The sequence below is a fragment of the Lepisma saccharinum genome, chromosome 28 (assembly GCF_977018435.1).
Source record: "Lepisma saccharinum chromosome 28, izLepSacc3.1, whole genome shotgun sequence".
NCBI lineage: Eukaryota > Metazoa > Arthropoda > Insecta > Zygentoma > Lepismatidae > Lepisma > Lepisma saccharinum.
In genome coordinates, this window is record NC_139256.1 from 14273124 (window position 1) to 14296680 (window position 23557).

Sequence of the window (23557 nt, forward strand, 5' to 3'; positions counted from 1 at the left end):
TTGCAATCGTTGTTGCTTTCGTCATTAATGACAACTCATCCATGTGAACAGTGGCAACCCTTACATGTTGATTATACAGGGTGATTCAGAATTCCTATTACACACTTCTAGTGGTTGTAGAGGGGACTTAGTAGATCAAGTTTTGAGAAGGAACCCATGTCCGGAAATGTACCGTTTTGGTACTACACAGATGACAAGATCACATAATTTCACATCTCCCCCTTCACTGTAGGCAACCCACATTGACGTAGGGCGACGTCTTCAGTCACCTGATGTCATGTGTGCTGCTCACAACGTCCTCTGTTTACAATCCAGTGTGCTTCGACCTTTACATCAGTTGCTATTCAGCACACTTTTCCCATGACGTCCGACAACATCTAAATCAAACATACGGAGACAGATGGATAGGTCGCGGTGGACCAACTCCTTGGCCACCACGATCGCAAGATCTAACTCCTCTTGATTTTTTCGTATGGGGCCACGTGAATAGTCTTGTTTATGAGACTTCTGTAGTGTCTGAGGAAGACCTGGTTGCACGACAAGATTCAGCACACACCAGGTATTTATGAGTGTGTGTATGCAAACATCCTTCAGAGGTACACTGTTTGCAACGAACTTCAGGGTCGCCACATCGAGCAGCTCTTGTAGTGACAGGTAAAGCAAAAGATGTGAAATTATGTGATCTTGTCATCTGTGTAGTACCAAAACGGTACGTTTCCAGACATGGGTTCCTTATCAAAACTTGATCTACTAAGTCCCATCTACAACCCTTAGAAGTGTGTAATAAGAATTCTGAATCACCCTGTATATGGTCAAGTAAAAGGAACCTGCTTCAAGAAATCTGAGCACAAAAATACTTCCATTCAAAAGCTGCAGGTGCATGATGTGATGGTCTCTTCAGCTCAAGAGATCTAAAGGAAGAAGACTTCCAAGAACCTTCTTAGTATCCTGCTACATAAATTGAAGGACTCGGGGATAAAACATGGTAAGTGACATTTTGGTCATTTTTGAGTTACAAAGTAAAATGTGCCATCCTTCAATTTTCGAGTGAAATTGCCATGTCAAGCAATTTGCATTGGACTCAGTGAAGCCTTCTGAAATTGGTAAACACAACACAAGACAATATCTGCGGTATAGCTTCTAATAACCTTTATTCTTAATGAACTCAGAAATGACCAAAATGTCACTTACCATGTTTTACACCCGAGCCCTTCAATTAATAACTACGGCACAGGCAGTATTCGCAGTAGGGAAGATTGATATAAAATTTTCCCTTAGATTCCCCCCTCTTTTTTGTAGGTGCAAACATTTATACGAGCTGACCAAGGAGAAAAAGAGTACTCCTTAGAAGCATTATTGTCATTTCTTTTGTCATTCTTTTGAACTAATTTCTATTATACCATGTCTAGTCTTCTGTTTTGCACCATTTTTATTTTTGCTGTTCAAAGATGCATTCCTTCACACTTATTTGTTCCATTGCAATTTATATGTAGAAACATGCTTAAAGTAATAGTACAAAATACCTGAAGTGGCATCAGTTTTGGAAGTGTTTTGTTATCTTAAAACCAAATATTATTTCCTTACAGGCAATTGACGCTGGGGCTTCTATGTATGTACACGTATTTGGAGCATATTTCGGCCTGATGGTTAGCCGAATGCTTCACAGAGCGGATGGGGAATCTTCGAATGAAGGCTCCGTGTACCACTCGGATATTTTTGCAATGATAGGTTAGTTTGTTTAAGAAAGTTGTCATAAAATATTTCCATACTATACTTTAAGAAGGGCTCTTGTAGATTAAGGATTAGTGTTCTCAACTTTGGCGTGAGCATGGTGCAAACTCCAAATGTGTATTTTGACCTAGTATTGTGAGGACAACGGGGCAGCTACTTGGAAATGAAGATGCAATGGACTGTGGTGAAGCCAGATAGCAGTGCTGATGGGACTGAGTGCACTGAACATGTGTCACCCAGTGACAAGAGCTGTTGCACAACATAGTGTAGTTAATTCATTATACCTTAAGAATCAATAATTGAAAAAGAAAGACTTGTCATATCGCTGGCTGAATGCTGTTTTATCGGTTCTCCATTTTTTGTCAGAGATGAGTTGCTGACGTTATTGTGTTCCGTACATGTTAATGCAACACGTTCCAAAGCGACGTATCAGGTAGGCAGGTGGTGTGAATTACCAACAATAATAAAATGTTTTTGCAAATCTTATAGTGTATTCCAAATCCACAAGAATCACCTCCCCTGCGAAGTTAGTGCAGATGGACATACAACAAAATAATATTCAGCCTGCAATATATTTTATTAAATCTTAACTCCATGGTGCAACACACCATTCAGGGCCAGGCCATGCTCATCAGTTTTTGATATCAGTATACTCAGTCCCTTTGCTGCTGTTTGCCAGCTTTCAAGACCATAGAACTATTATTATTCCAATTAGCAATCCAACTGTAACGATGCGGAGTCAACACTTAAATTTTGGAGCTCCTCCTGGGGATCAAACCCAGAACCACTTACACGAAAGGTTCCACAGGCATAATGTTGAAACTGTACGCTATGGAGAAAGTAATTATGCATTAACTTATAGTTGTCATTGTCTTTTGGTAACTAGGGTAGAATGCAGCAGAATAACCTGGGGCCTAACTTTGCAGGGACCGAACGTAATCTCATGTTTCAGGAAGTTCAAAAAAATACCCTTAACATGTAAATTTTAATAAACCTGGAAATGTTGAGGCTGCGAGTGCCTCCGCTACTCCTGCCAAGTTATGCCTATGATGTACTAATATATTCAAGTTGTAGCAAATTTAGTACACAATCAAGTTGGCAAGATCAACTAGGAGGAGCATTTACAGTTAGTGGCACTTAATTTAGTCACCAGTCGTGTGTTCTCATAGGGAATTGGGTTTACTCGAGAAATGGACTTTCCTCCATATCCAGTGTATGTAAAGTATGTGAAACATCTCTATTTGACAAATTATTTATTTGTATTGCATATAGTTGACCTGTTTGTTTCCTTTTTTCAGGCACTGTGTTTCTGTGGATATTCTGGCCCAGTTTCAATGCAGCTCTTTTGCCTGGAGACGATCAGCATCGGGCTGTTATCAACACTTACTTCTCGCTTGCTTCATGCTGTGTTACAGCCTTTGCCATTTCGTCTTTACTCAGCAAAGAGAATAAATTCGATATGGTAAGTTGCTACTTCCAATAAAACCTATTACCTCCAGTGGATCTATATATAGACTGTCTAAAAGTTGTCCTTTTTTTTTTTTGCAGAACATCTGTATATAAATGGTACAGTAAAGCTTCGTTAATCCGGACCCCGATAAGCTGGACTTCGCTTAATCCGGACAGGCAAAAGCCCCCCCCCCCCCAAAAAAAAAAGCAGAATGTAAGGTTTCAAATGTAGCTAGAAGTCAAGAAGATAATTTCCCAAAGAAAAGGCATTCAACAACTGATGAAATTCTGTTTCCCACAGACTTTGTACGGTACTGTATAGTGTATTTAGGCCTATGCCCTTTAAATACACCATAATAAGCGTGTTTTGTTGCTATAAACGGAGTTTAAATGCATTTTCTACTGTTCTTTTAGGTTATTTCAGTTAATCCAGACTTTCGTTAAACCGGTCAACTTATCCCCCCCCCCATTAGTCTGGATTAACAAGGTTTTACCGTAATTCAAAATTAACAGTTGTATTGCGGCAAATTATTTTTATTTTTATAGACACTGCTATATCATGCTTTTATTAGTCTATATGGGCAAACAATCCATTGTTGATTTGTTTGTTCCTGAAAAATATTTTTTTTCTAATATGGAATTAGATCCATGTTGGTCTAGGCAATAGGGTGTCTGACTGCCATGCGGAAGACCAAGGTTTGTTTCCCGGACTGGGTGATCTAATGTGCGAAATTTTCCAGCCTTGTCCCCATATTAAGCAGTCTGGGGCTCATCCAGTCTCAAATCAATGGGTGCCTGCGGGCAACCCTGGAGGGAAAAGGCAGCTATGAGCATGGTGCTGATCACATCACCTCCAAAATGGCCGAGATCGAGAATATGTATTGGGGCGCCACTCCCACATCCCCTAAATGTACCTTCATGGCACTGTGCTCTATGCACCTTTTTATCTTACCTAATATGGAATGCTTATTTGCAGCAGAGTCTATTTATAGATTGCTTTCCTTAACTTCATTATGCAGCAAGTCTTTTTATAGTTATTATTTAAGATGATACAAATTTGCAGTTGCAAACTTCCGGTTCCGTCTTTCTTCTTACTCTAAAGATGCAACGATAAAGTTTGCAAAAATTCAAATTTTTTCACTGTCTGGTGAGCGTTTCCTTTCTCCTTTGATTTTTGATATATATATATATATATATATATATATATATATATATATATATATATATGGATGATTTTTTTTTGGAAGCACTTCCCTTCAACATGGCCGAGGGAAGGAGTTAATAACTGTTGAAGTGCCCAGGAGCATATATTCTAGGCTAGCTAGTCGAGAATAAAATACAGGAGAAAAATCGATCAGAAATTGTAAATAAAATTATTCATGTCGGTGAGATAATGATGGTGATTCTGGAATTTGGCAACTTGATTTCTTGTGAGTAAGCAACCTGATTTCTTGTGACTTGGTAACCTGATATCCTATGAGTTGGTAACCTGATTTCATATGAGTTGGTAACCTGATTTCCTATGATTTATTAAGCTGATTTCCTATGAGTTGGCAACCTGATTTCTTATGAGTTGGCAACCTGATTTCTTAGGAGTTGGTAAACTTATTTCTATTCATAGCCTAGGGCCACATGGCATAGTGATATAGCCCAGACCTTTGACTCAGTATACGCCACTGAAAATAACACTTTTGTGCAATCAGTCCCAGGTTCAATCCTCAGCAGGAGGTCCATGACTTTAGTGTGTTGACCCAGTACCCAGCAATCGTAAGGACAATTCAGGAGCTAGTTGGAAGCAATAGTAATGGACTGTCAGTGGGCTGTTACATCAGAACATTGAGTTTCTTAACAGTTGCTATTCATTTACATGTCGATAAAAAATGTATTCTTGATCACATGCATGGTGATATCCGAGAATACAGTCCAGCAGCAACCAGTGGCTCCGAAGTAGGTGAAGGGTTAGTAGGAAAAAATGGGGTAATAGAGAACATTAGATCAAGAGTTACACAAACTTACTAGAAACCAGTGGCGTGGCGTGCATGTAGCCACTGTTACTGCAGGTAACACCAAAATATAAAGAATTGAAGAACCCATCTTAAAATATTATTACGTACATAAACTGGTAATATTGTCGTAAAGTAAACATTGCAGACTGACATTTTTTCTGACACCGGCAAAAGCGAAGAGGAGGACTGATCCGGTACCCTCCACAGGCAACATAAGGAAAGGGCCCTGAGCCCACGCAAGGAAGACTTCGCGTTGCGGCAAAGACTGACCGCGGGAGGAGGAGGCGGGTTTTTGGCATGCCTGTTTAGCCGGCGCACTTGCGGGTGATCCTTACCGGATACAGACCAGTGTTGCCATATTCAATTGACAGAAAAGAGCTTAAGTCGCCTAATCGGATCTATCTTACTCTGAAGGTGTCCAGTCACACTGGGGAACGATGGCGCAGTGGTAGCGTCGCCGCCTTTATAATCAAGGGATCCCAGGTTCGATACCCGGTGGAGGCACAAGTGGTTCGGATCCAACTTTAAACTATCCCGATTAGCATTACTGTGCATGAAGTGGACTTAAATCGCCAAATCAAAATTTAAAAAAATCAAATCACACTGGGGGAAAAGCAAACTACCGACTGATATTTTGTATTTACTCTAAATATCAGCGATTACGAAAGTCCTCTTTGTCCTTCTTCGACATCATGGGCAAGAAGGAGAGGAGAGGGATCGGTATGATCAAGGGGTACGCTGTCTGTCTAAAAATGTCAACCTCAAATTCTATATTTCACACATATAATATTTTTTTGGTTACAGGAATTTGTGATAATTGTTTAAAGGGCCGATTGGGATTGACATACATTGTTGCAGGAATGCAATAATTTCGGATTGAAGCAATGTTTTTGAGGTGGTAGAACTGTTTTTGGGTGAAAAGATTACTTACAAGCATAATTTCCCGATTGTTATCTTAGCATGCTCTGAAGTGTCAGGTGTCGCAGGTTCGAATCCTCAGCAATATATGGTTATTTCAATGTTCGTTGTTATTGTTTTACTTACATAATTATAAAAATTAATAATTTTATTTCAATAATTCACCATGCATCATCATTGTCACGATTACCCTATAAAGCGAAAGCCTTAAAGGTAGCAAAGGACGTAAAATATACGAAATAGTGGTGGTGTCAGAAATGAGATTTCAGTGGATTTAGCGAAACATGGGAGTGGGACTAGGTAGGAAACAGATGAAGACTACATCTTATTTGAAATGAAAAGTTTCGCAATTTAAGCAAATCTGGTTTCAAAAGAACTAAGATGGCAACAGTAGTAGAACTGGACTTCTTGCAGGTTTCGAAGGAAATATTGGGGAAGCGCCGATGCTGAGAGAGGAGGGGGCAAGGAGGGTGCTTCACGTGTTACAAAAGTAAAGAACGGTTTGCAGGAGGGACTGTGCAGTGTGAATTTTGTGAGTGGTGTCTTTCGTCTTTATGTTGTTTTCGGGCATTGTCAATTAATTAATGGAGCTTGCTCCGAGTTCCGAGGTGGCGGGTTCATCCTATCTGAACAGTGTGTGTAATCGTGCGATAGAAGATATTTTGAAGCAATCTTTCGGTTCATTCTTTTGCAGAAAAAATCGAAATTGTGGTGAAAGGGAGGCCAAAGCCTATTTTGAACGATTTAAAAACCAAGTCGTCTGCTGGATATGACCGACATTTCAATGTTTCGTGGTATAACAACTATCCGTGGTTATCTAGATGTGCGCAGTTGTCAAAACTCTTTTGTTGGCCATGTACTCTATTTTCGGGTGAACAAGAGCGTGTGGAATTCAGATGTGGATAACATGGACCATGACCATGACGCACCCAAAAATTCAAATTCAAATGAAAAACTTCACTTTATGACAGCATCATAGAACTTTTTTGATTTGATTTGATTGATTTTGCTTTTCTTGTGCCACTTTTGGTTAATTTGCGAAGATGGGGATGAGTGATGATATGATGAAATGATGAAATTGATGAATAGACATCACAAACGTCCATGCCCAAGCCAGGATTTGAACCCGAAACCCCAGCATCATACAACTATTTTCAAAGAAGAGTCGTCAGATTGATCTGCTCTATAAGTAGCCTTCGATGTTTCTGTAAGTATCAAATTACGTATTATTGTATCAACAACCAATGTTTGCGATTTCACTTCAGTCCTTATGTCAACATTTTTTTTCCTGATTAAAAAATTTACCAAAATCTAGTTTTGAATTGCAGACGTACCAGATTAATATTATATGAACTACTTGGAAGACATGGGGGGCATGAGGTGGGGAGGCACCCAAGTCTCCCTTAAATGTCCTACTGATAACCGGTAACACTTTTAAAAATCCCACGCCACGCCACTGCTAGAAACCCTCCTTTCTAATAAGTGATTGTAACAATTGATCTAATTTTCTCTATAATCCCATTCACCAGACGCCGCTAGTTCAGTCTGCTTTTATTTTGAGAAACAGTAAATATTTGTTACATCTGTATTAATTAAATCCTCAAAAACTATAATTAGAACTTCAAAGGATAGTAGCTAATGAAGAAAAAATGACATTCTCTAAATAATTTCTCATTATTCACACTGGAATTTAAAATTCTATTGTGATATCTGTTTCGGAATCCTCGTACAGTAGTATGTTCAGGAGAATTTTTTTGTGTTCACTAAGGTTGTGAATTAATGGGGGGAGGCAGGTTCTTTCTTCCCCTTCCCCAATAGGCCTAGATATTCCTGTCAACATAGGTATATTTTCATCCCTGCTTTACAATTTTTTCATTACTTGTTAAAGGACACCAAATCATTTGTAATAAAAGCAAGGTGACTATAATTTTGACATAGTATAATTATGCAATTCCAATATAATTATTGTTATCTCTTCAGTAGAGTTATTTCACTTTAAAAAACAGTAAAAGTAACAGGACGACATTAAGATAGTGGATCACACAATTGCACTAATTTTCAGTAATTCTGCTCTCAGCTTTTAATACTTTTTCCGTAGGTTCCATATTGTTTAAATATTCTATTTTGTTGTTTTTGCAGGTTCATATCCAGAATGCCACCTTGGCTGGTGGTGTTGCCATTGGAACGGCAGCTGATCTCATGGTTCATCCGTATGGAGCTCTTCTCATAGGGATGATCGCAGGAATATTGTCTGTGATTGGTTACCGCTATATCCAGGTATGAGTTTCTATTTAAAATACACAACTTGCATGATTATCAAACATAATTAAATAATGGGTGGTAAATATTCCTTGTTGTGCCACTATGAGGGTCATTCAAATCAAAGGGGGGGGGGGGGTTAATTTTTCAGAATAATGTAACATGTATAAAATAATTTACTTATGAGATTAACATTAAAAGAGAAAAATAAATTAAGAGTATTTGAAAACAAAATAATTATAAAAAAATATTTGGACCTAAAAGGGATGAGGAGACAGGTGAGTGGGGAAGGTTACATAATTTAAAACTGCACAATTTTTATTCATGTCCAGATATTATTAGAAAAATTAAATCAAGAAGACTTAGATGGTCAGGCCATGTGGCACAAAAGGTAGAGGAAAGAAGAGTTGACAAGATTCTTGTTGGGAAACCTGATGGTAAGAGATCTGTACTAAGGCCAAGACGAAGATGGAGGGATAACGTTGAGATTGACCTAAAGGAAATCGGTAAGGATGAAAAAGTTTGGATTGATCTTGCCCAGGATAGGGACAGATGGAAGGCTTGTGTTGCTGCCATAAACCTATGGGTTTAAGAAGGCTAGAGAGTTAGTTAGTTGGACTTGAAGAGACAAGTAAAAAAAAAAGAGAGAAAAAGTAAAGTGCTCCCCTGTGCTTTGCACTATGCCATGAAGGCGTACAGGCGGTGTGGAGTTAGGGCTCCATACTTTCTTGATCACAGCTGAAGGTGGGGGTGATGTGATCAGAACCACGCTCCTGGCTGACTTTACCCCCCAGAGTTTCCTCCAGGTACCCACTTTATACGATGCTGGGTGAACGCCGGAGCTGCTTGAACTGGTGGAAAAAATCCCGGTTCGCCCCTGCTGGGGATCGAACCCAGGTCTCTCGCATGGTAGTCAGACACCCTAACGACTGAGCAACTGCAGCTCAAGAGACAAGTGCCTGTCATAACCACAGGGAGTGCCAACATCCTGAGCAACATGAGTCAATTGTTATTCAAGATGGTGGACAAGGCTGTAAGTGCAAATATGGAACAGGACATTGTGATGAAATTTCTTGTGAATGAAGGAGTAAAACCGAGTGAAATTCACAGAAGACTTCAAGAACAGTACAGTGAAGAGACTCTTATCTGCAGTAAAACATTTGATTGGTGCAAACAGTTTAGCAAACAGTTTAAAGACCTATTGCATAAGTAAAGTTTCATGTTTCCAAGTTACAAAATTGGATTATTTCTTATAATTATTTTTGAAGGGCCCACTATTTCATTAATAGTAAATGAAAGCAACGGGCCTTCGAAATTAATTGGAAGAAACAATCCAATTTACAACATGGAACTTTACTTATGCAATATTATAACGATGTTTACTGCATCCATCATGAGTTCAAAGACGGTGAGTGCCAATATGGACCAGCATGCTATGATTGCTCGGAGCCCACTGCAGTAATTTACATGAACATTCTACGAGTGAAACATAGATCCTTCAAAATCGATAGATAAAATGTTGCCCAGTGGTGGAACTATCAACAGGTTCTCAATCACTAAAGACATTATATTTCTGCAAGACAATGCACACCCCCATACTTCCTACTACGTAATTTGCACACTACAAGAACATGCCCACACACTCCTTACAGTCCAAGCTATTTTCAGCTGCTTGGCCCCATAGAGTTCCTCAGAAGCCAGAATTTCAACAGTGACAAAGAGGTGAAGCAAGTCCGAACATGGCTCTGATGTATTGAGAAATATTTCTCCGCTCCTGGTACCCAAGCACTGGTGAAATGCTGGGATAAGTGTATTAGTGTAGAGGGGAATTACATCAAGAAATAAGTATTTTCTAGACGTCCAAATATGCTCCGTTATTCTGAAAAATCACCCAGTTTGGCTCTCTCATACTTTCAGTCAAGATAATTGTTATGTGTTCTTTGAAGCATCAAAGGAATCCATATTTTAACATTTAAATATTTCAAATTTCTTTTCCAGCCTGCATTCAATACTAAACTCAAAATTCATGACACGTGTGGAGTGAATAATCTTCATGGTATGCCTGGCATCATGGCTGGAATTATTGGTGTTATTATGGCAGCTATTGCTAGTGAAACTGACTATGGATACAGGTAAAGACTTGATTTGTTCCCCTCTAGAATAGATGTATGAACATTAAATTAAGGTAGGTTGCAAAGAATGCAGTTCCATTAATAATACTAGCAAATTCAAAAAGCAAAATGTTCAAGTATGTTTGGGAAAGAAAGCACATGTATCATAAATATAATGAAAATTCTTTATTGTCCTTACATCTCAATGGGGAGAGCACATTTCAAAATTTCAGATCTGTCAACAACACAATTTTCTTGGCATGTGACTTTTGAAAGTTTTTTAATGCACACAATTATGAAAATTATTTGACTTTATTCATAGCAAGAAGATTCAGAATTTTTCATTTTTTATTCAAGTAAAGAAATAATAATTACATGTAAGTGAGTTACTAACTTTTTCCAAAAAATATAAAAGATGTTCTATTAATTTCTATGGCCTCTTCCACCATCCTTTCATGCCACTAGGAGTGCTAGTGTAACCAGTTCGTCTGCTGGGTTTAAGTTGTTGCAGTAGCAGCATGGGCGTTGGCTGGGGTGGTCAAACCGGTCGGTCGACACCCCTGGAAATTTCCATCTACTTTTTTCAATTTATAGCAATTTATAAACGAAGCACTTTATTTCACCTTATTTTGCGTCATTGTTTAAAAATGATCTTGAGATATCGAATTTGGTACGAAACTTTCATAATTTGCAACACTGAAACTCTGTTAATTTGTAACTTTCACACGTTCCGAAGCTTTTCATACTACTGCTGCTACTGCTACTAATTTTAGAAGTAACTATTATGTAATCTTGGTTGTAACAAGTACTATATTTTTCATATAATAAACTTACTGGATGCTAAAATAAACTAAACTAAAACTGCTACTGCTACTACTGCTGCTGCTGCTACTACTACTACTACTACTACTACTACTAGTAATAATAATATCATATAATATAAGATTAATAATAATAATGCCTTGTAATCAAGGGGTCCCGGGTTCGATACCCGGTACAGGCACAAGTGGTTCGGATCCCACTTTAAACTGTAGGTCCAGTCCCGATTAGCCTTCCTGTGCATAAAGTGGACTTAAAACACCAAATCAATCCAAAGATTAATAATAACAAATTAAAATACCAATAATGCAATAATTTTAAAAATCACCCTTCCTTGACAAACTTCTGAATATGCCACTGGTCTGTATCACAATATTTTGAGGGGAGGGGGTGTCCTTGATTCGACCCCCCTTAGAAAAATTTCTAGCGACGCCCATGAGTAGCAGGAGCCAAATGTGATGTGCCTGACCACTGTCCATGTGCTCCTAGCACCACGCAGAGAACGACAGGAACTGGAAGCCAGCCCAGCAGTGAAGCAACGAGTTCCCAAGCGGATGGTGGCAGAGGCCTCCGAAATTAATAGAATCTCTTGAAGTAAGTTTCGAGGAAAGAGTTAGTAACTCGCTTACGTCTAATTATTATCAACTGCTTCTTTTATTCCCCAAACATGAAAAGAAATAATGTTTGTAACAATTATTTAAATTCCTGTTTTATAGCTTATATCTCCAGTATCCAGCACGTGCTCCACTTTTCAACTCAAGTGACTTACGTGAAATCCAGTCATCGCTTTCATCAGTTCAACCAGGAGATGGTCGAAGTGCAGGGCTGCAGGCAGCATACCAGTTGTTAGCCCTTGTGGTAACACTCTGTATATCCATCACAGGAGGCTTCATTACAGGTCAGTTATTTGTCAGTTTATTTTCTCGTAGCAATAGTTTTTCAATTTACACTAAACGTTTTGATAAATACAGTAAATCCTCGTTAATCCGGACCCCAATAAGCCGGACTTCACATCATCCGGACAGGCAAAAGGCCAAAAAAGAAAAAAAAAATATAGCAGAATGCTAGGTTTTAAATGTGGCTAGAAGTCAACAACTTCCACAGCAAGAGTTTCGAGTGATGCAGAGCCAGGTCAGTCGGGCACATCATCATAATATCGCGTATGTACGTACTGCATTGTATCTACAGTATTACTTTACATTTTACTGAACTGTATAGTGTATTTAGGTCTATGCCCTTTAAATACACCATAATAAACGTGTTTTGTTGCTATAAACCAAGTTTTAATACACTTTCTACTGTTCTTTTAGGTTATTTCAGTTAATCCGGACTTTTGTTAAACGGGTCAACTTATCCCCCATTAGTCTGGATTAACGAGGTTTTACTGTATACAAAAGGAATTTATGATTGCAGTTAGTTGTTCTATACTGGTGCGACCAGAGGAGGATGATGGGAATGAACAGAGCTCACCTTTCTGTCCAATGAAATAGAGTACATATTTAGATAATGCAGATAAGTATTTTGTCCATCACTGGGGCCATGAGACCTAAGGTGTCAGGATTTGGGCTTAAGCTTCTGGGTGCTAGCTGGTTAGAGTTTCCTGGTGGAAGTGTAACAACTTTTCTCTCCACCATCGAGAGGAAATTTGGGAGCTATGAATGAGTAGCATGGAAACGAACAATGACTGGGGGTTTGCCATGCTGATCACACGTTGCCCACCTCTGCTGAGGCATGTGGGAGTTGGACCTTGGCCTTAACAGGCTGTTGTATCATGGGAAACCATGGGGTTTTTATAAATAAGCAGTGCTTTTTTTCTGGCAGTAAGCAACGGTACATCATACCAGCACCTTTTTATGAGTGAGAATAACACTAATTATTTCAATTAATGCATGTGTAACACATGGATACACGATTATTCATAATTTGTCAACATATTACAATATTTTGAGTGGTTTTTATTAACAAACCAATACAATAACATAACAAACCAACGTGAAGAGTACAGGAACCTTTCTTCCTAGAAAAAATGCAGTGTAAATAGGTATTTTAGCAACCCTGTTAAACATCCTTATTCTCGATCTACTACAAGAATTAGATTAATGTAAACAAAACTGCATGACTTTTGAAAAACAGTTCCTTGCCTATATGTTAACTCTGGTGTTACTTTATCCATGAGTATATTAATCATAGCTGTACATAATATACGGTCCCACAATTTCAATATAGCAACTACCGTATTTACGCATGTATAATACACGTGCGTGTATAATGCACACCCTGGTTTTTGATAGGGAAAAGTGACAATTATATCTTGTATATAATGCACAGTACAATCCAGGTTCATTAAATGGCTTTCTTAGTTGTAGGTCGTAAAGCTGTTGCTATGCCGATCAACAGTGAATGACATCATTCCTATTCAATGAGGCTCCTGTTGCTATGTGGACCAAGAGGAGAACATTACATTACAAAGTGAAAAATTGTAGCACATGGCCTTGAAACATTTATAAGTGGTTTTGCTAATTTTCTCTTTAAAACTTCAAAATATGTACTTTTTCTATGACTAACGAAACATTTATAGGAGGCACATTCAGGACTCTCAAAGTAGCAGTTAGCAGCACAAGTTTCCTTCCATTAAGACATTTGCACACTCCATATATGTCATATTATTTTGCCAGTAATACATTTTAATTATTTTCTTTTTCATCTTTTTTCATACAAAGTACCATAACAATCAGAACGTTCCTTCCTTTTGTAATGAGCTTATTTCAACCGCATTGCAAATAAGTGTCGCCATCTTGAATGTAATACTGTTGCCATATTCATATACTGCAGAATTCAAGCTTTACGATATATAACATGATAGGGTTCCGTAAACATTAAAAAATTATTCCGTGCATAATACGCACCACATTTTTTTGGGGCAAAAACTTTGGAAAAAAGTGTGCATTATACATGAGCAAATACGGTATGTTCATCGATATGGCTTTTAACACATGTGCTAAATTCCAGCACAACTCCCATTCGAACAACCAATAGGATTTGACAGAAGCCACATGCATTTGTTTGTAATGACTTCATTCTTACAAAAGACAGAGAGTAGCAGCCATGACTAAACAAGAGCCCACCTGATATTATTTTATTCCATCTAGTGTCGATTCACTAGATCTTCTGGTGATTTCACTGAAATATAGACCCTGACAGCATTACAGAAGTATATTTATAAATTAAATGAAGCTTACTATATTAAATCTGTGGTATTGACATACTCTTCGACATAATTTATACGTAATGCATTACAAACTTTGCCATTTCTTCAAAATACTTAATTTAGTCTATAGATTTGGTAGAAATGTTTCTTAAATGTTCCATAACTCATATACTGTTTGCGTAAAGTACAAAGTTTAGTTGAAGTGTCACTTGATTCATAAGCAGCACAATATACCAATCACAAAGCACGAATATCTAATTTGTTACTGTCTGCCTTCATTTTCAATTATCTTTATGTTGGACATGTGTAACTCATGAAAAGATTCTCTCGGGCTATTGACCAGGTGAGTCCTACCCTGAAGACAAGAGTGACGTTAGCTCTCGAAAGCTTGGAATCTTTTCCACGACTCACCTGGTCGATTGCCCAACAGAATATTTTCATCATCGTCACCAGGAAAGCCTCAAGTCTTACTTTGTGTGTAACTCAGTTTGCAGCATAGTGCATCACTTGTAAGCGCTAATGAGTGGTAGTGTTACACTGATGTAGCTGGTAGAGCACTTTAACAACAAAAGAAACTGCCACTCAAGGTTTTAATTCCAGAGGGGAGGGGGTGAACATGAAATAATCACAGCCTCCTCTATGCCTCCCCATGTCCCTTAATCTGGTGACTTTATTGAAAGTAAAGAATTATAATTTGCCATTACCTTCTGCTTCCAACTGTCATTTTTACACTGGACATTTATGTAACACAAAAATACATTGCCTTAGAGGTGATTGGATCTTTTCGTACAATAAGAATTTGGTGAAAACCTAAAGTGATGGTCATGCCATGGCACCCTTTGTTGATATATCAATTGGCTATTGCCAGTGCTGATATCCCTGCAACTCATAGATGCATGTTAGCTACCTATGCAGATGATGTTGCCATCTTTACAAATAGCCCTTTACAAGAACTATGCTGTAGCAGGATGAGACAACAACTATTAGAGTTGGAAGATTGGTCTACTCGCTGGTGCATGAAGTATAATTCACAGAAGAGTGCTGTGGTTTTATTTACACGTCGACATAGACAACTACCAAAGATTCTACGACTTCAGGGATCTTCTATACCGGACAAACCTTTTACCACATATCTAGGAGTGGTTTTGGACCGAAGACTAAATTTCCATAAACACATCTCAACTGTGACAGCAAAAGCACAAAATCGAGTTGGACAATTGTACCCAGTTTTCCGAAATCCTACCTTGGGACTGACGACTCACTTGCATGTGTATAAGATGATGGTATGTCCCACACTCCTGTATGCAGCACCAGATTGGGGTCATCTCCAACCTTCAGTCATAAGGACATTGCAGATTATACAGAATAATGTTGCTCGACTTATTACTGGTCATAGCCGAGATACTCGTATCTTACAAATCCATGAGGATCTTGAACTAGATTATGTTCAATCTGCTATATATGCCATGTGTTACAACTTCTGGAGCCAGATCCAACAGCATCCAAATCCAGCGGTTCGGGGCATTGGAACTCGACCATAGGTCCGGATGTCCCACTCCATGCCCCGAAATTTTGAACAAATCTAAATTCAAAAAATGCTATTGTATTATTATGTTATGTGTTATGAGTACTTCAAAGTACTGTTTTCAATGAAGCAGATTAGTGTTCCTTGATAGTGCAGCTATTAAAGCACCGATTGTGATTTTTTGTTACTTATTGTTACTTATATATTGTTATCATCATTATTATTCTATGTGGTTATTTTATGTTTTGTGTCTTAAAGTGATGTGCAAAATGTAGTTTGTGATTAGATCTTTTCATCACTGCACCGAACTATTGTATGGTTTGAAAAATAATAGTGATTATTTCCTTCCTCTGTCAATGCAAAATTACGAGGGCGATTCAATAATTATTGTCCCCGGCAGACTTAAAGGATATGAATTGCAATGAATGATGGGGATATTGTAGCCTAATGTCTTAGATGCCTATATGCAAAATTTCATAACCGTGGGTGCTATAGTAAATTTGTTTTTCTCGTTTTATGAGTGAGAGGTGGCACTTAGATTAAAAAATGGAGAAAACCGAACAACGAGCTGTCATGAAGTACCTCCAGAAAAAGGGGCTAAGCCCAAAGGAGATTCATGAGGACATGGTCAGTGTGTTGGATGATGGGGCTCCTACCTACCAGGTGGTAAAAAAACTGGTGCCGCGATTTCCGTTGCGGCAGGGAAAGCTGTCAACAGGCCCCTGGTGCTGGTCCTCCAACAACAGCATCCACCCCAGAAAACATTGATGCTGTGCATGACATGATTATGGCTGACAGAAGAATCACGGTGCAACAGTTAGCAGACATCATGCACATCTCTGTAGGCTCAGTGGAAACCATTGTGCATGAACACTTGGGATTCAGAAAGGTGTCAGCGCGATGGGTCCCCAAAATGTTATCCCGTGAACAACAGAAAGACAGAGTTCAATGTTCAAGGGCTGGTTTGGAGCTGATGGGGGCAGACCTGAAGCAGTTCTGTGATAGATTTGTGACAGTGGATGAGACATGGCTCCACCACTATGATCCCGAGTCCAAACGACAGAGTATGGAGTGGCGGCACAGCAATTCACCCCCCCCCCCCCCCGAAAATTCAGGGTGCAAGCATCAGCACGCAAGGTTATGGCCACATTTTTTTGGGATGCGAAGGGTGTGCTCCTTATTGACTACCTGGTGGGACACACTGTTACTGGGGACTATTATGCAGCCCTAATCCCTAAGTTACGCGAAGCCATCAAGGAGAAACGGCGTGGGATGTTGCAGCGAAAAGTGCTGTTTCACCACGATAATGCTCCAGCACACAGAAGCCATGTTACTGGTGCCGCAATCCATGCTGCTGCTTTCCATGTGTTGGAACACCCTCCCTACTCACCCGACCTCGCCCCTAGTGACTTTCATTTGTTCCCGAAGTTGAAGGAGCACCTCAAGGGGACGCATTTTCCCTCAAATGCTGCTGTTATGGACGCTGCGGAAGAATGGCTCACGGCTCAGCCACAGACATTCTTTGAAGCTGGCATAGTGGCTTTACAGCATACGTGGAAGAAGTGCATTACTGTGAAGGGGGACTTTGTGGAAAAATAATACTGCTTATATGTCAGGGACAATAATTATTGAACCACCCTTGTATAACAAGGAACTCAACAATTTCAAATTAGTGAAATAATACAGATGAACTATGGTCCAAATCCCGGCCGACAGTCGACCCGGGTTATAGCAAGAAAAATGTTTTATATACACTACTTTGTAAGAACATGATAGTAAGTCAAGGGTACAATGGTCCCAATACTTACAAAAAACCTGTTAATAAAGCATTGGCATTGGCATTGCCAGTGCTTTTAATTATTGGATATTCCATAAATAGTAGCTCCAGTCTGTTCTGGGAGTCTCTGGAGCAATGCCATTCTAAACACTATCCTGGTCGCAGTTCCAGCTGATGGCTGGGAAACAACAAATGAGCGATCAATTGAATTCTCTACTGAAATCGGCCATTTTCTTGTCACAAGCCACCAAAAGTTGCTGGTGGGATGAAATAAATGAGTGCCATATCGTCTAGAAGCCAACAAGGTTTTATTTGGGATCATAGTTAGGCTATGGCACCCTAGAGCCACTCGCTTACGAGAGGGAATGTTTTACATAAGTAAAGGGGTAACACCCCTGAGAAACAATGGTAACACATACACAATCAAGGGGGGCTCGCCCCTGTGAAATGAGGAAAACACTTAATTTTCGATTGACTGGTCTGGCAGGGTTGGGAGAATATACATAAAAGGATGTTCGTTTACCTGTAGAACTAGACGTGAAGATCGTCTCTGATGATTCGTAGATAAGGCACTCCTGAAATAAAACTTAGAACCTGCGCTACTCCTATCTGTAACTCGTAACGTATCGATTGATAATCAGATTATTACTTGATGACGAGAACTGTACACGCAATAAATTTCTGAGTACAACTGGTGGGAGAAATGTTCTATACAACTATTTATGGGGGATTCAAATTTCCGATTGTTAAAGCCGTTGACGAGACAGCATCCTCTCATTAACAGTGCTTTCTGCATAAGGCTGAGTTCGCTTATTTTAGTATTGTTTCCGGCTGATTCCCGTTTCAGCTGAGTTTTCATCTCCACTGAAGATCGCCTGTATTCTATGCTGTAAGAAGTTACTTCCAGCGCTTTCATCCGAACCCCTTGGCGAAGTGATTAGACTATTGTGCTATAATGCCAGGGGTCCCAGGTTCGAGTCTGTATGCATAGTATGTTGCCAAACTTACTGCAAAACTGGGAGAGAGAGAGAGAGAGAGAGAGAGAGAGAGAGAGAGAGAGAGAGAGAGAGAATTGATCAGCGCTGTTTCTGGATAAAAGTTTGTACAATAGTACACAAAGCACTCCAACACTGTACAAACAAACTAATAAAAACAACTGAAGAACAAATGTATGCTTGGTAATGTTGCAATGGGTGAACGATGTTACCGCTACAGTTTTTACTTCACAACTGAGGTTGTTGACACTCATCGAGCCACCACCCCCGAAGACGGTTGGTGGACAGATGGAGCTATGTAGTCCAACCGTGAGTTGGGCCCGTGATCAGCATGGAGGAGAGGAGAAAGTGAGTGGGCATTCTGCTTCTAGAAATTGATTAGGCATGTATTTCTGGCAGAGGCAACCAGATACCATGTAGAGTCAAGAAAAAAAATGCATTGTTGGAGCATTATTGAAAATATGCTGAAATTCCTACAACATACATCCTATCCTGAAAAGCAAGCTTGCATCATTCATTGCCTCTTGATTTATTCCAAGAGGGAATGTTTGTGTCTGTTTGATTCTGTACCAATGGCAATTTTCTCCTAATTGTACATAGGAAGGCAAGTATTTTGCACATGCACTTTGCAGCTTATGTATAGGAAGTAGAATATTTCTAAACACTGCGTTTTCTTTATTCTTTATTGCCCATAAATTCTCACTGTATTATGAGCACAGTAGAGGCCACCATCACAGCCACTCGCACCCAGTTTTGTGTTGCTTGGCTGCGGATCATTAGGATGCTATGTCCTTCACTTATCCAATGACTATTATTCCTCTAGGCCTACTTTTGAACCATAACTACCTGGTTCAGTTGAAGAAGGAGTTGCTATTTAATGATGACGGATTTTGGAGTTTGCCTGAAGAGGATATGAAAGTAATCAGCTTGACTCCTATTTATACAGTCCAGCAGGATAACACAACAAATCCTCGCGAAAAGGTGAACAAAGAAACTGAAAGAGCAAGTGTGATAGAGAGCGATTCAGTTCAAACAATGGAACCAAATGATACAGAAACAGCAACGATGCAACAAAATAATGAAATACCACAAAATACAGTGAAAATTAATAAAGACCTAATATCACTCTCCCCCAAGGACAATAAGCCAGAATCCTGTAAGCAAGATTCAACAGAATTTCCTACAGAAGCCAGATCTGAGATTTTCAAAAAAATTAACAGTGATAATAATTCATTTACTTGCAATTCTGCCAACTTAATAGACGATTTTAGTTTCAATAAGCAAATAAAAGCTTCGAGTGTCTGTAAAACAAAAGTTTATCCTGAAGATATAACTTCTGTTTCAACAAAAAAGAATTTAAAATGCCAAAAGAAATGATTTTTAAAACCATGTCAGAGTGCTTGCCTAATTCTTTTGAGTTTGTTATTAAATATTTTAAAGTTTGTTAATCTGCATTATGATATTTTGCAATGCTCCTTTCCATCGTGAAGAAAAGTAAACTATCTCGAATCTTTTAAATTTTATAAATATTTTTTTTTTTAGTTGAAGAATGAAGATGCTAAGACAAGACATTAAACTTTTATTGGGTACATTTGCCTGCATTATATTAAAGCCAACAACTGACATTTCATCCACTGAGAATGTAAATGTTCTATGTCCAATTTTTTTCAGGAGAGCCCTTTAAAGTTTGACATGATATATTTATTGGACCTTTGTCACAATTGCGCTGAAAGTTTGTATCATTGCAAAGGCTGATATATTGAAGCCTCTCCGAAAACAAGTAGTTGTTTGGTTAGGTATTTAAGCTGTAATTTATAATTGAAATTTCAGACAGAACAATTGCACGCAACACTAGCTTTGATTTGAGAGTGTCAGTGTTCTATCTACCAAATAGAACACTGCATTCTGGAAACAAGATGGATATGAAAGAATTTAATTATAAATTTGTCATTCGGTAGCAAAGTAAAATAAATAATTCATATTTTGTGAAATCAATCAACTACTTTGATTCCACTATTATGCAATTTTTTTGTCTATTAATAACAAAAGGAACTACCGAAGACCACTAATATTGCTAAGCAGCTCCTACAAGTGACTGAGGTTAGAATGGAAGTGGTTTATCTCATACTCGAATGGCACTTGTGGTTGGTTGAGGAAATTGTCGTACGGTTTCATTGGCTGTTGGAGTTTGCATTCTCGTGGCTGCTTCCAAATTCTGTACATAGACAAAAAATACTATCAATATTAGTTGTATGTAGGCATCAGATGATAGCAGAGATGAAACAATTGCATCCTAAATAGACCACAGCCAAAATATCTCAGTGTTTACAATTTGGAGATAGAACATTTGCATCCTTGATAGACGCTTTGTTTAAAGCTACAATAATGTTGTCACACATTGCATAAACTAAAGTAAGATTTTTTTAAATCTGTTAAAAATCTTTCAAATGTAACTTATATTTAACATTCTGTTTATAAATTTTTCATTGTCTGTATTTTCACTTGTAATGTAATTTTTCTGTAAATCTGTCAAATGCATATAAATAATAATAATAATACTTAAATAATATTTTTTTTAAATCAGTGCATTCATGGTTTATAGTCATTAAAACAAGTGCTATACATTAACCAATTCTGTTGTTATATTTTCCTCAATAACTTACCTTGGATATGCTACTTTTATTTACTTTGGTAAATTTCTCGTATCTGACAAATGGATTTCTTGAAATTTACAGGAGCAATTACTTACCGAATGCAGTTTCTTTATACTTCTGGAAGTTCGGGGAAGTGTTTTCTCGCATCGTTCATTGAATTTTGCCGGTAAATCATCTATTTTCCGATATAAATGTGTGACCGATGCACGGAAGCCGTTGCATCCATTTCCTTCCATCCGGATGTTGCCTGTGTGTGATGACGTAATCACGGTCAATGCCGGTCAGTGTTTCCAAACATGTGTTTTTGTAACTGAAGAAGATACGTTTCCACAAATGGTTCGTGGGGCTATGTGTCAATGGTTTGTGGGGCTCTGTGCCAATGGTTTGTGGAGGTATGTGTCAATGGTTCATGGGGCTATGCGAGAATGGTGTGTGGGGCTATGCATTTTTTTTCTAAACCAATTTTTAACTATTGTAACCTAAATGTGACCCTACCTAACCTAATCTTACCGGAAATGGTTCGTGGGGCTATGTATCAATGGTTCGTGGGGCTATGCATCAATGGTTTGTGGGGCCACGTAGGTATTTTTGGGTGCAGTGGGGTGGAAACACTGCATGCCGAGTACGGTAGTGAAACTGTGACTGCCATTTTGAGTTTTACCGAAGGCAAAAAGAAACAAAGAAAACTTACTCGATATGTCACAAGTAGAACTTATTTCTGTGAAATAAGTGAAATGCCACCTTCAACAATGTTTCTCAATGCATAATACGTAAGTACGAATATTGAAATTAAAGGAACTAGCAAATTTGAGCCGTTTGTCCGATACGAGAAATTTACCTTTACTTTAACTAATTATAAATGTTTACATATTTTAAAATTACATAAAATTCAAAAAATAAAGTTCATATTTTACTATGCACTGGTAGGATCAGTGAAGTTACGAAACTGTGATGATAATTGACGACAATAAATTGTTATTCTAATTATGAAACTCAATGTATCCAAGTTGGCCAGGTTGTTGTCACTGAAACATTTACTAAAAGTTACTTTTAGTTACTAAAAGTAACATATTTAATTCAAGATTCTTATGAAGTGTGGAAATGATCTTTTCAATTTCAATGGATGATATTCAGCGAACAACTTCCCCTGCAATTCATTGCACCATATTTTTGGCTATCAGATCAGATCCTGTGCTGAAACCATGTCGGGTAAGCACTGCGTGCGTATGCTCTTTGCCGAAGTGATTCAAGGTACGAGCATTGTGATATGTGAGGAATGTGTACTTTTCACCTTTTGTGAAGCCCTACAGAAACCGTGAAAAGTGTGTAAAGTGGTGAAATGCAAATTCTCTTGCTGTAAGAAGCCTTCTCATATGCTTTCCTTAATACACCTGACTTTGTGTGCCTGATTTCTTCCCAGAATACACTGCGTGATGACGTCAAGTTGAATATCATTCATTTAGCATGCTGAAGTTCATTGAAGAGACAAAAATTAATACATTTATTTGAATATCACTAACACTATATGTTAAAAAACATCACAAAATTATCAGTGTTGGCCAACTTTTCAGATACGACATATTTGATATGCATTCTCTAAAATTTTGAACAGAATATGCACACTTATAAATTAAGTCCACTTGGAGATATGACGACCTTAACTAACTGAAAACTTAATATAGCTTGATGGTGAATTTGATTGACATATACAGTGGAACCCCGATTTTACATTTTCCTGCAAATTGTTAAGAAATTTTATATTTTCAGTTTTTTCAGTTGGTCCCCTGAATAACGAGGTTCCACTGTACACGTCACATAGATAACTTCGATTGTTAAAAGTAATAAAAACTGGTCAATAGTTAGCTCTAACTTAAACAGTTTTTTAGATTTTTTTATGGCAACATAAGGTACGCCTTAAAAATGCTTTCAATTTGTAAGCACAACTTGTTACAGAATAAGAAATTGCTGTATTTGTTTTGTTTTTAAAGCATAGTTACAGAAGATATTAAAGTTCCTTTTACAAATTGCCTTTAAATAATTATGGAGCATTTTCATAATCCTGGATGATGATTACAAACATTTTCATTGGTTCTTAGTAAACATTG

The 23557-nt window shown here is 38.3% G+C and overlaps 1 protein-coding gene across 2 annotated transcripts in view; it reads left to right on the forward strand.

The window, feature by feature from the left end:
- Positions 1-23557, forward strand: part of Rh50 (Rhesus blood group-associated glycoprotein Rh50) — a 117090-nt gene that overhangs the window by 88083 nt on the left and 5450 nt on the right. For both annotated transcript variants that reach the window (XM_083114140.1, XM_083114139.1), the window contains exons 4-8: positions 1587-1728; positions 3030-3193; positions 8244-8381; positions 10362-10495; positions 12010-12191. In XM_083114140.1, the coding sequence (XP_082970266.1) occupies positions 1587-1728; positions 3030-3193; positions 8244-8381; positions 10362-10495; positions 12010-12191 (760 nt within the window). The remainder of the gene's footprint in view (positions 1-1586; positions 1729-3029; positions 3194-8243; positions 8382-10361; positions 10496-12009; positions 12192-23557) is intronic.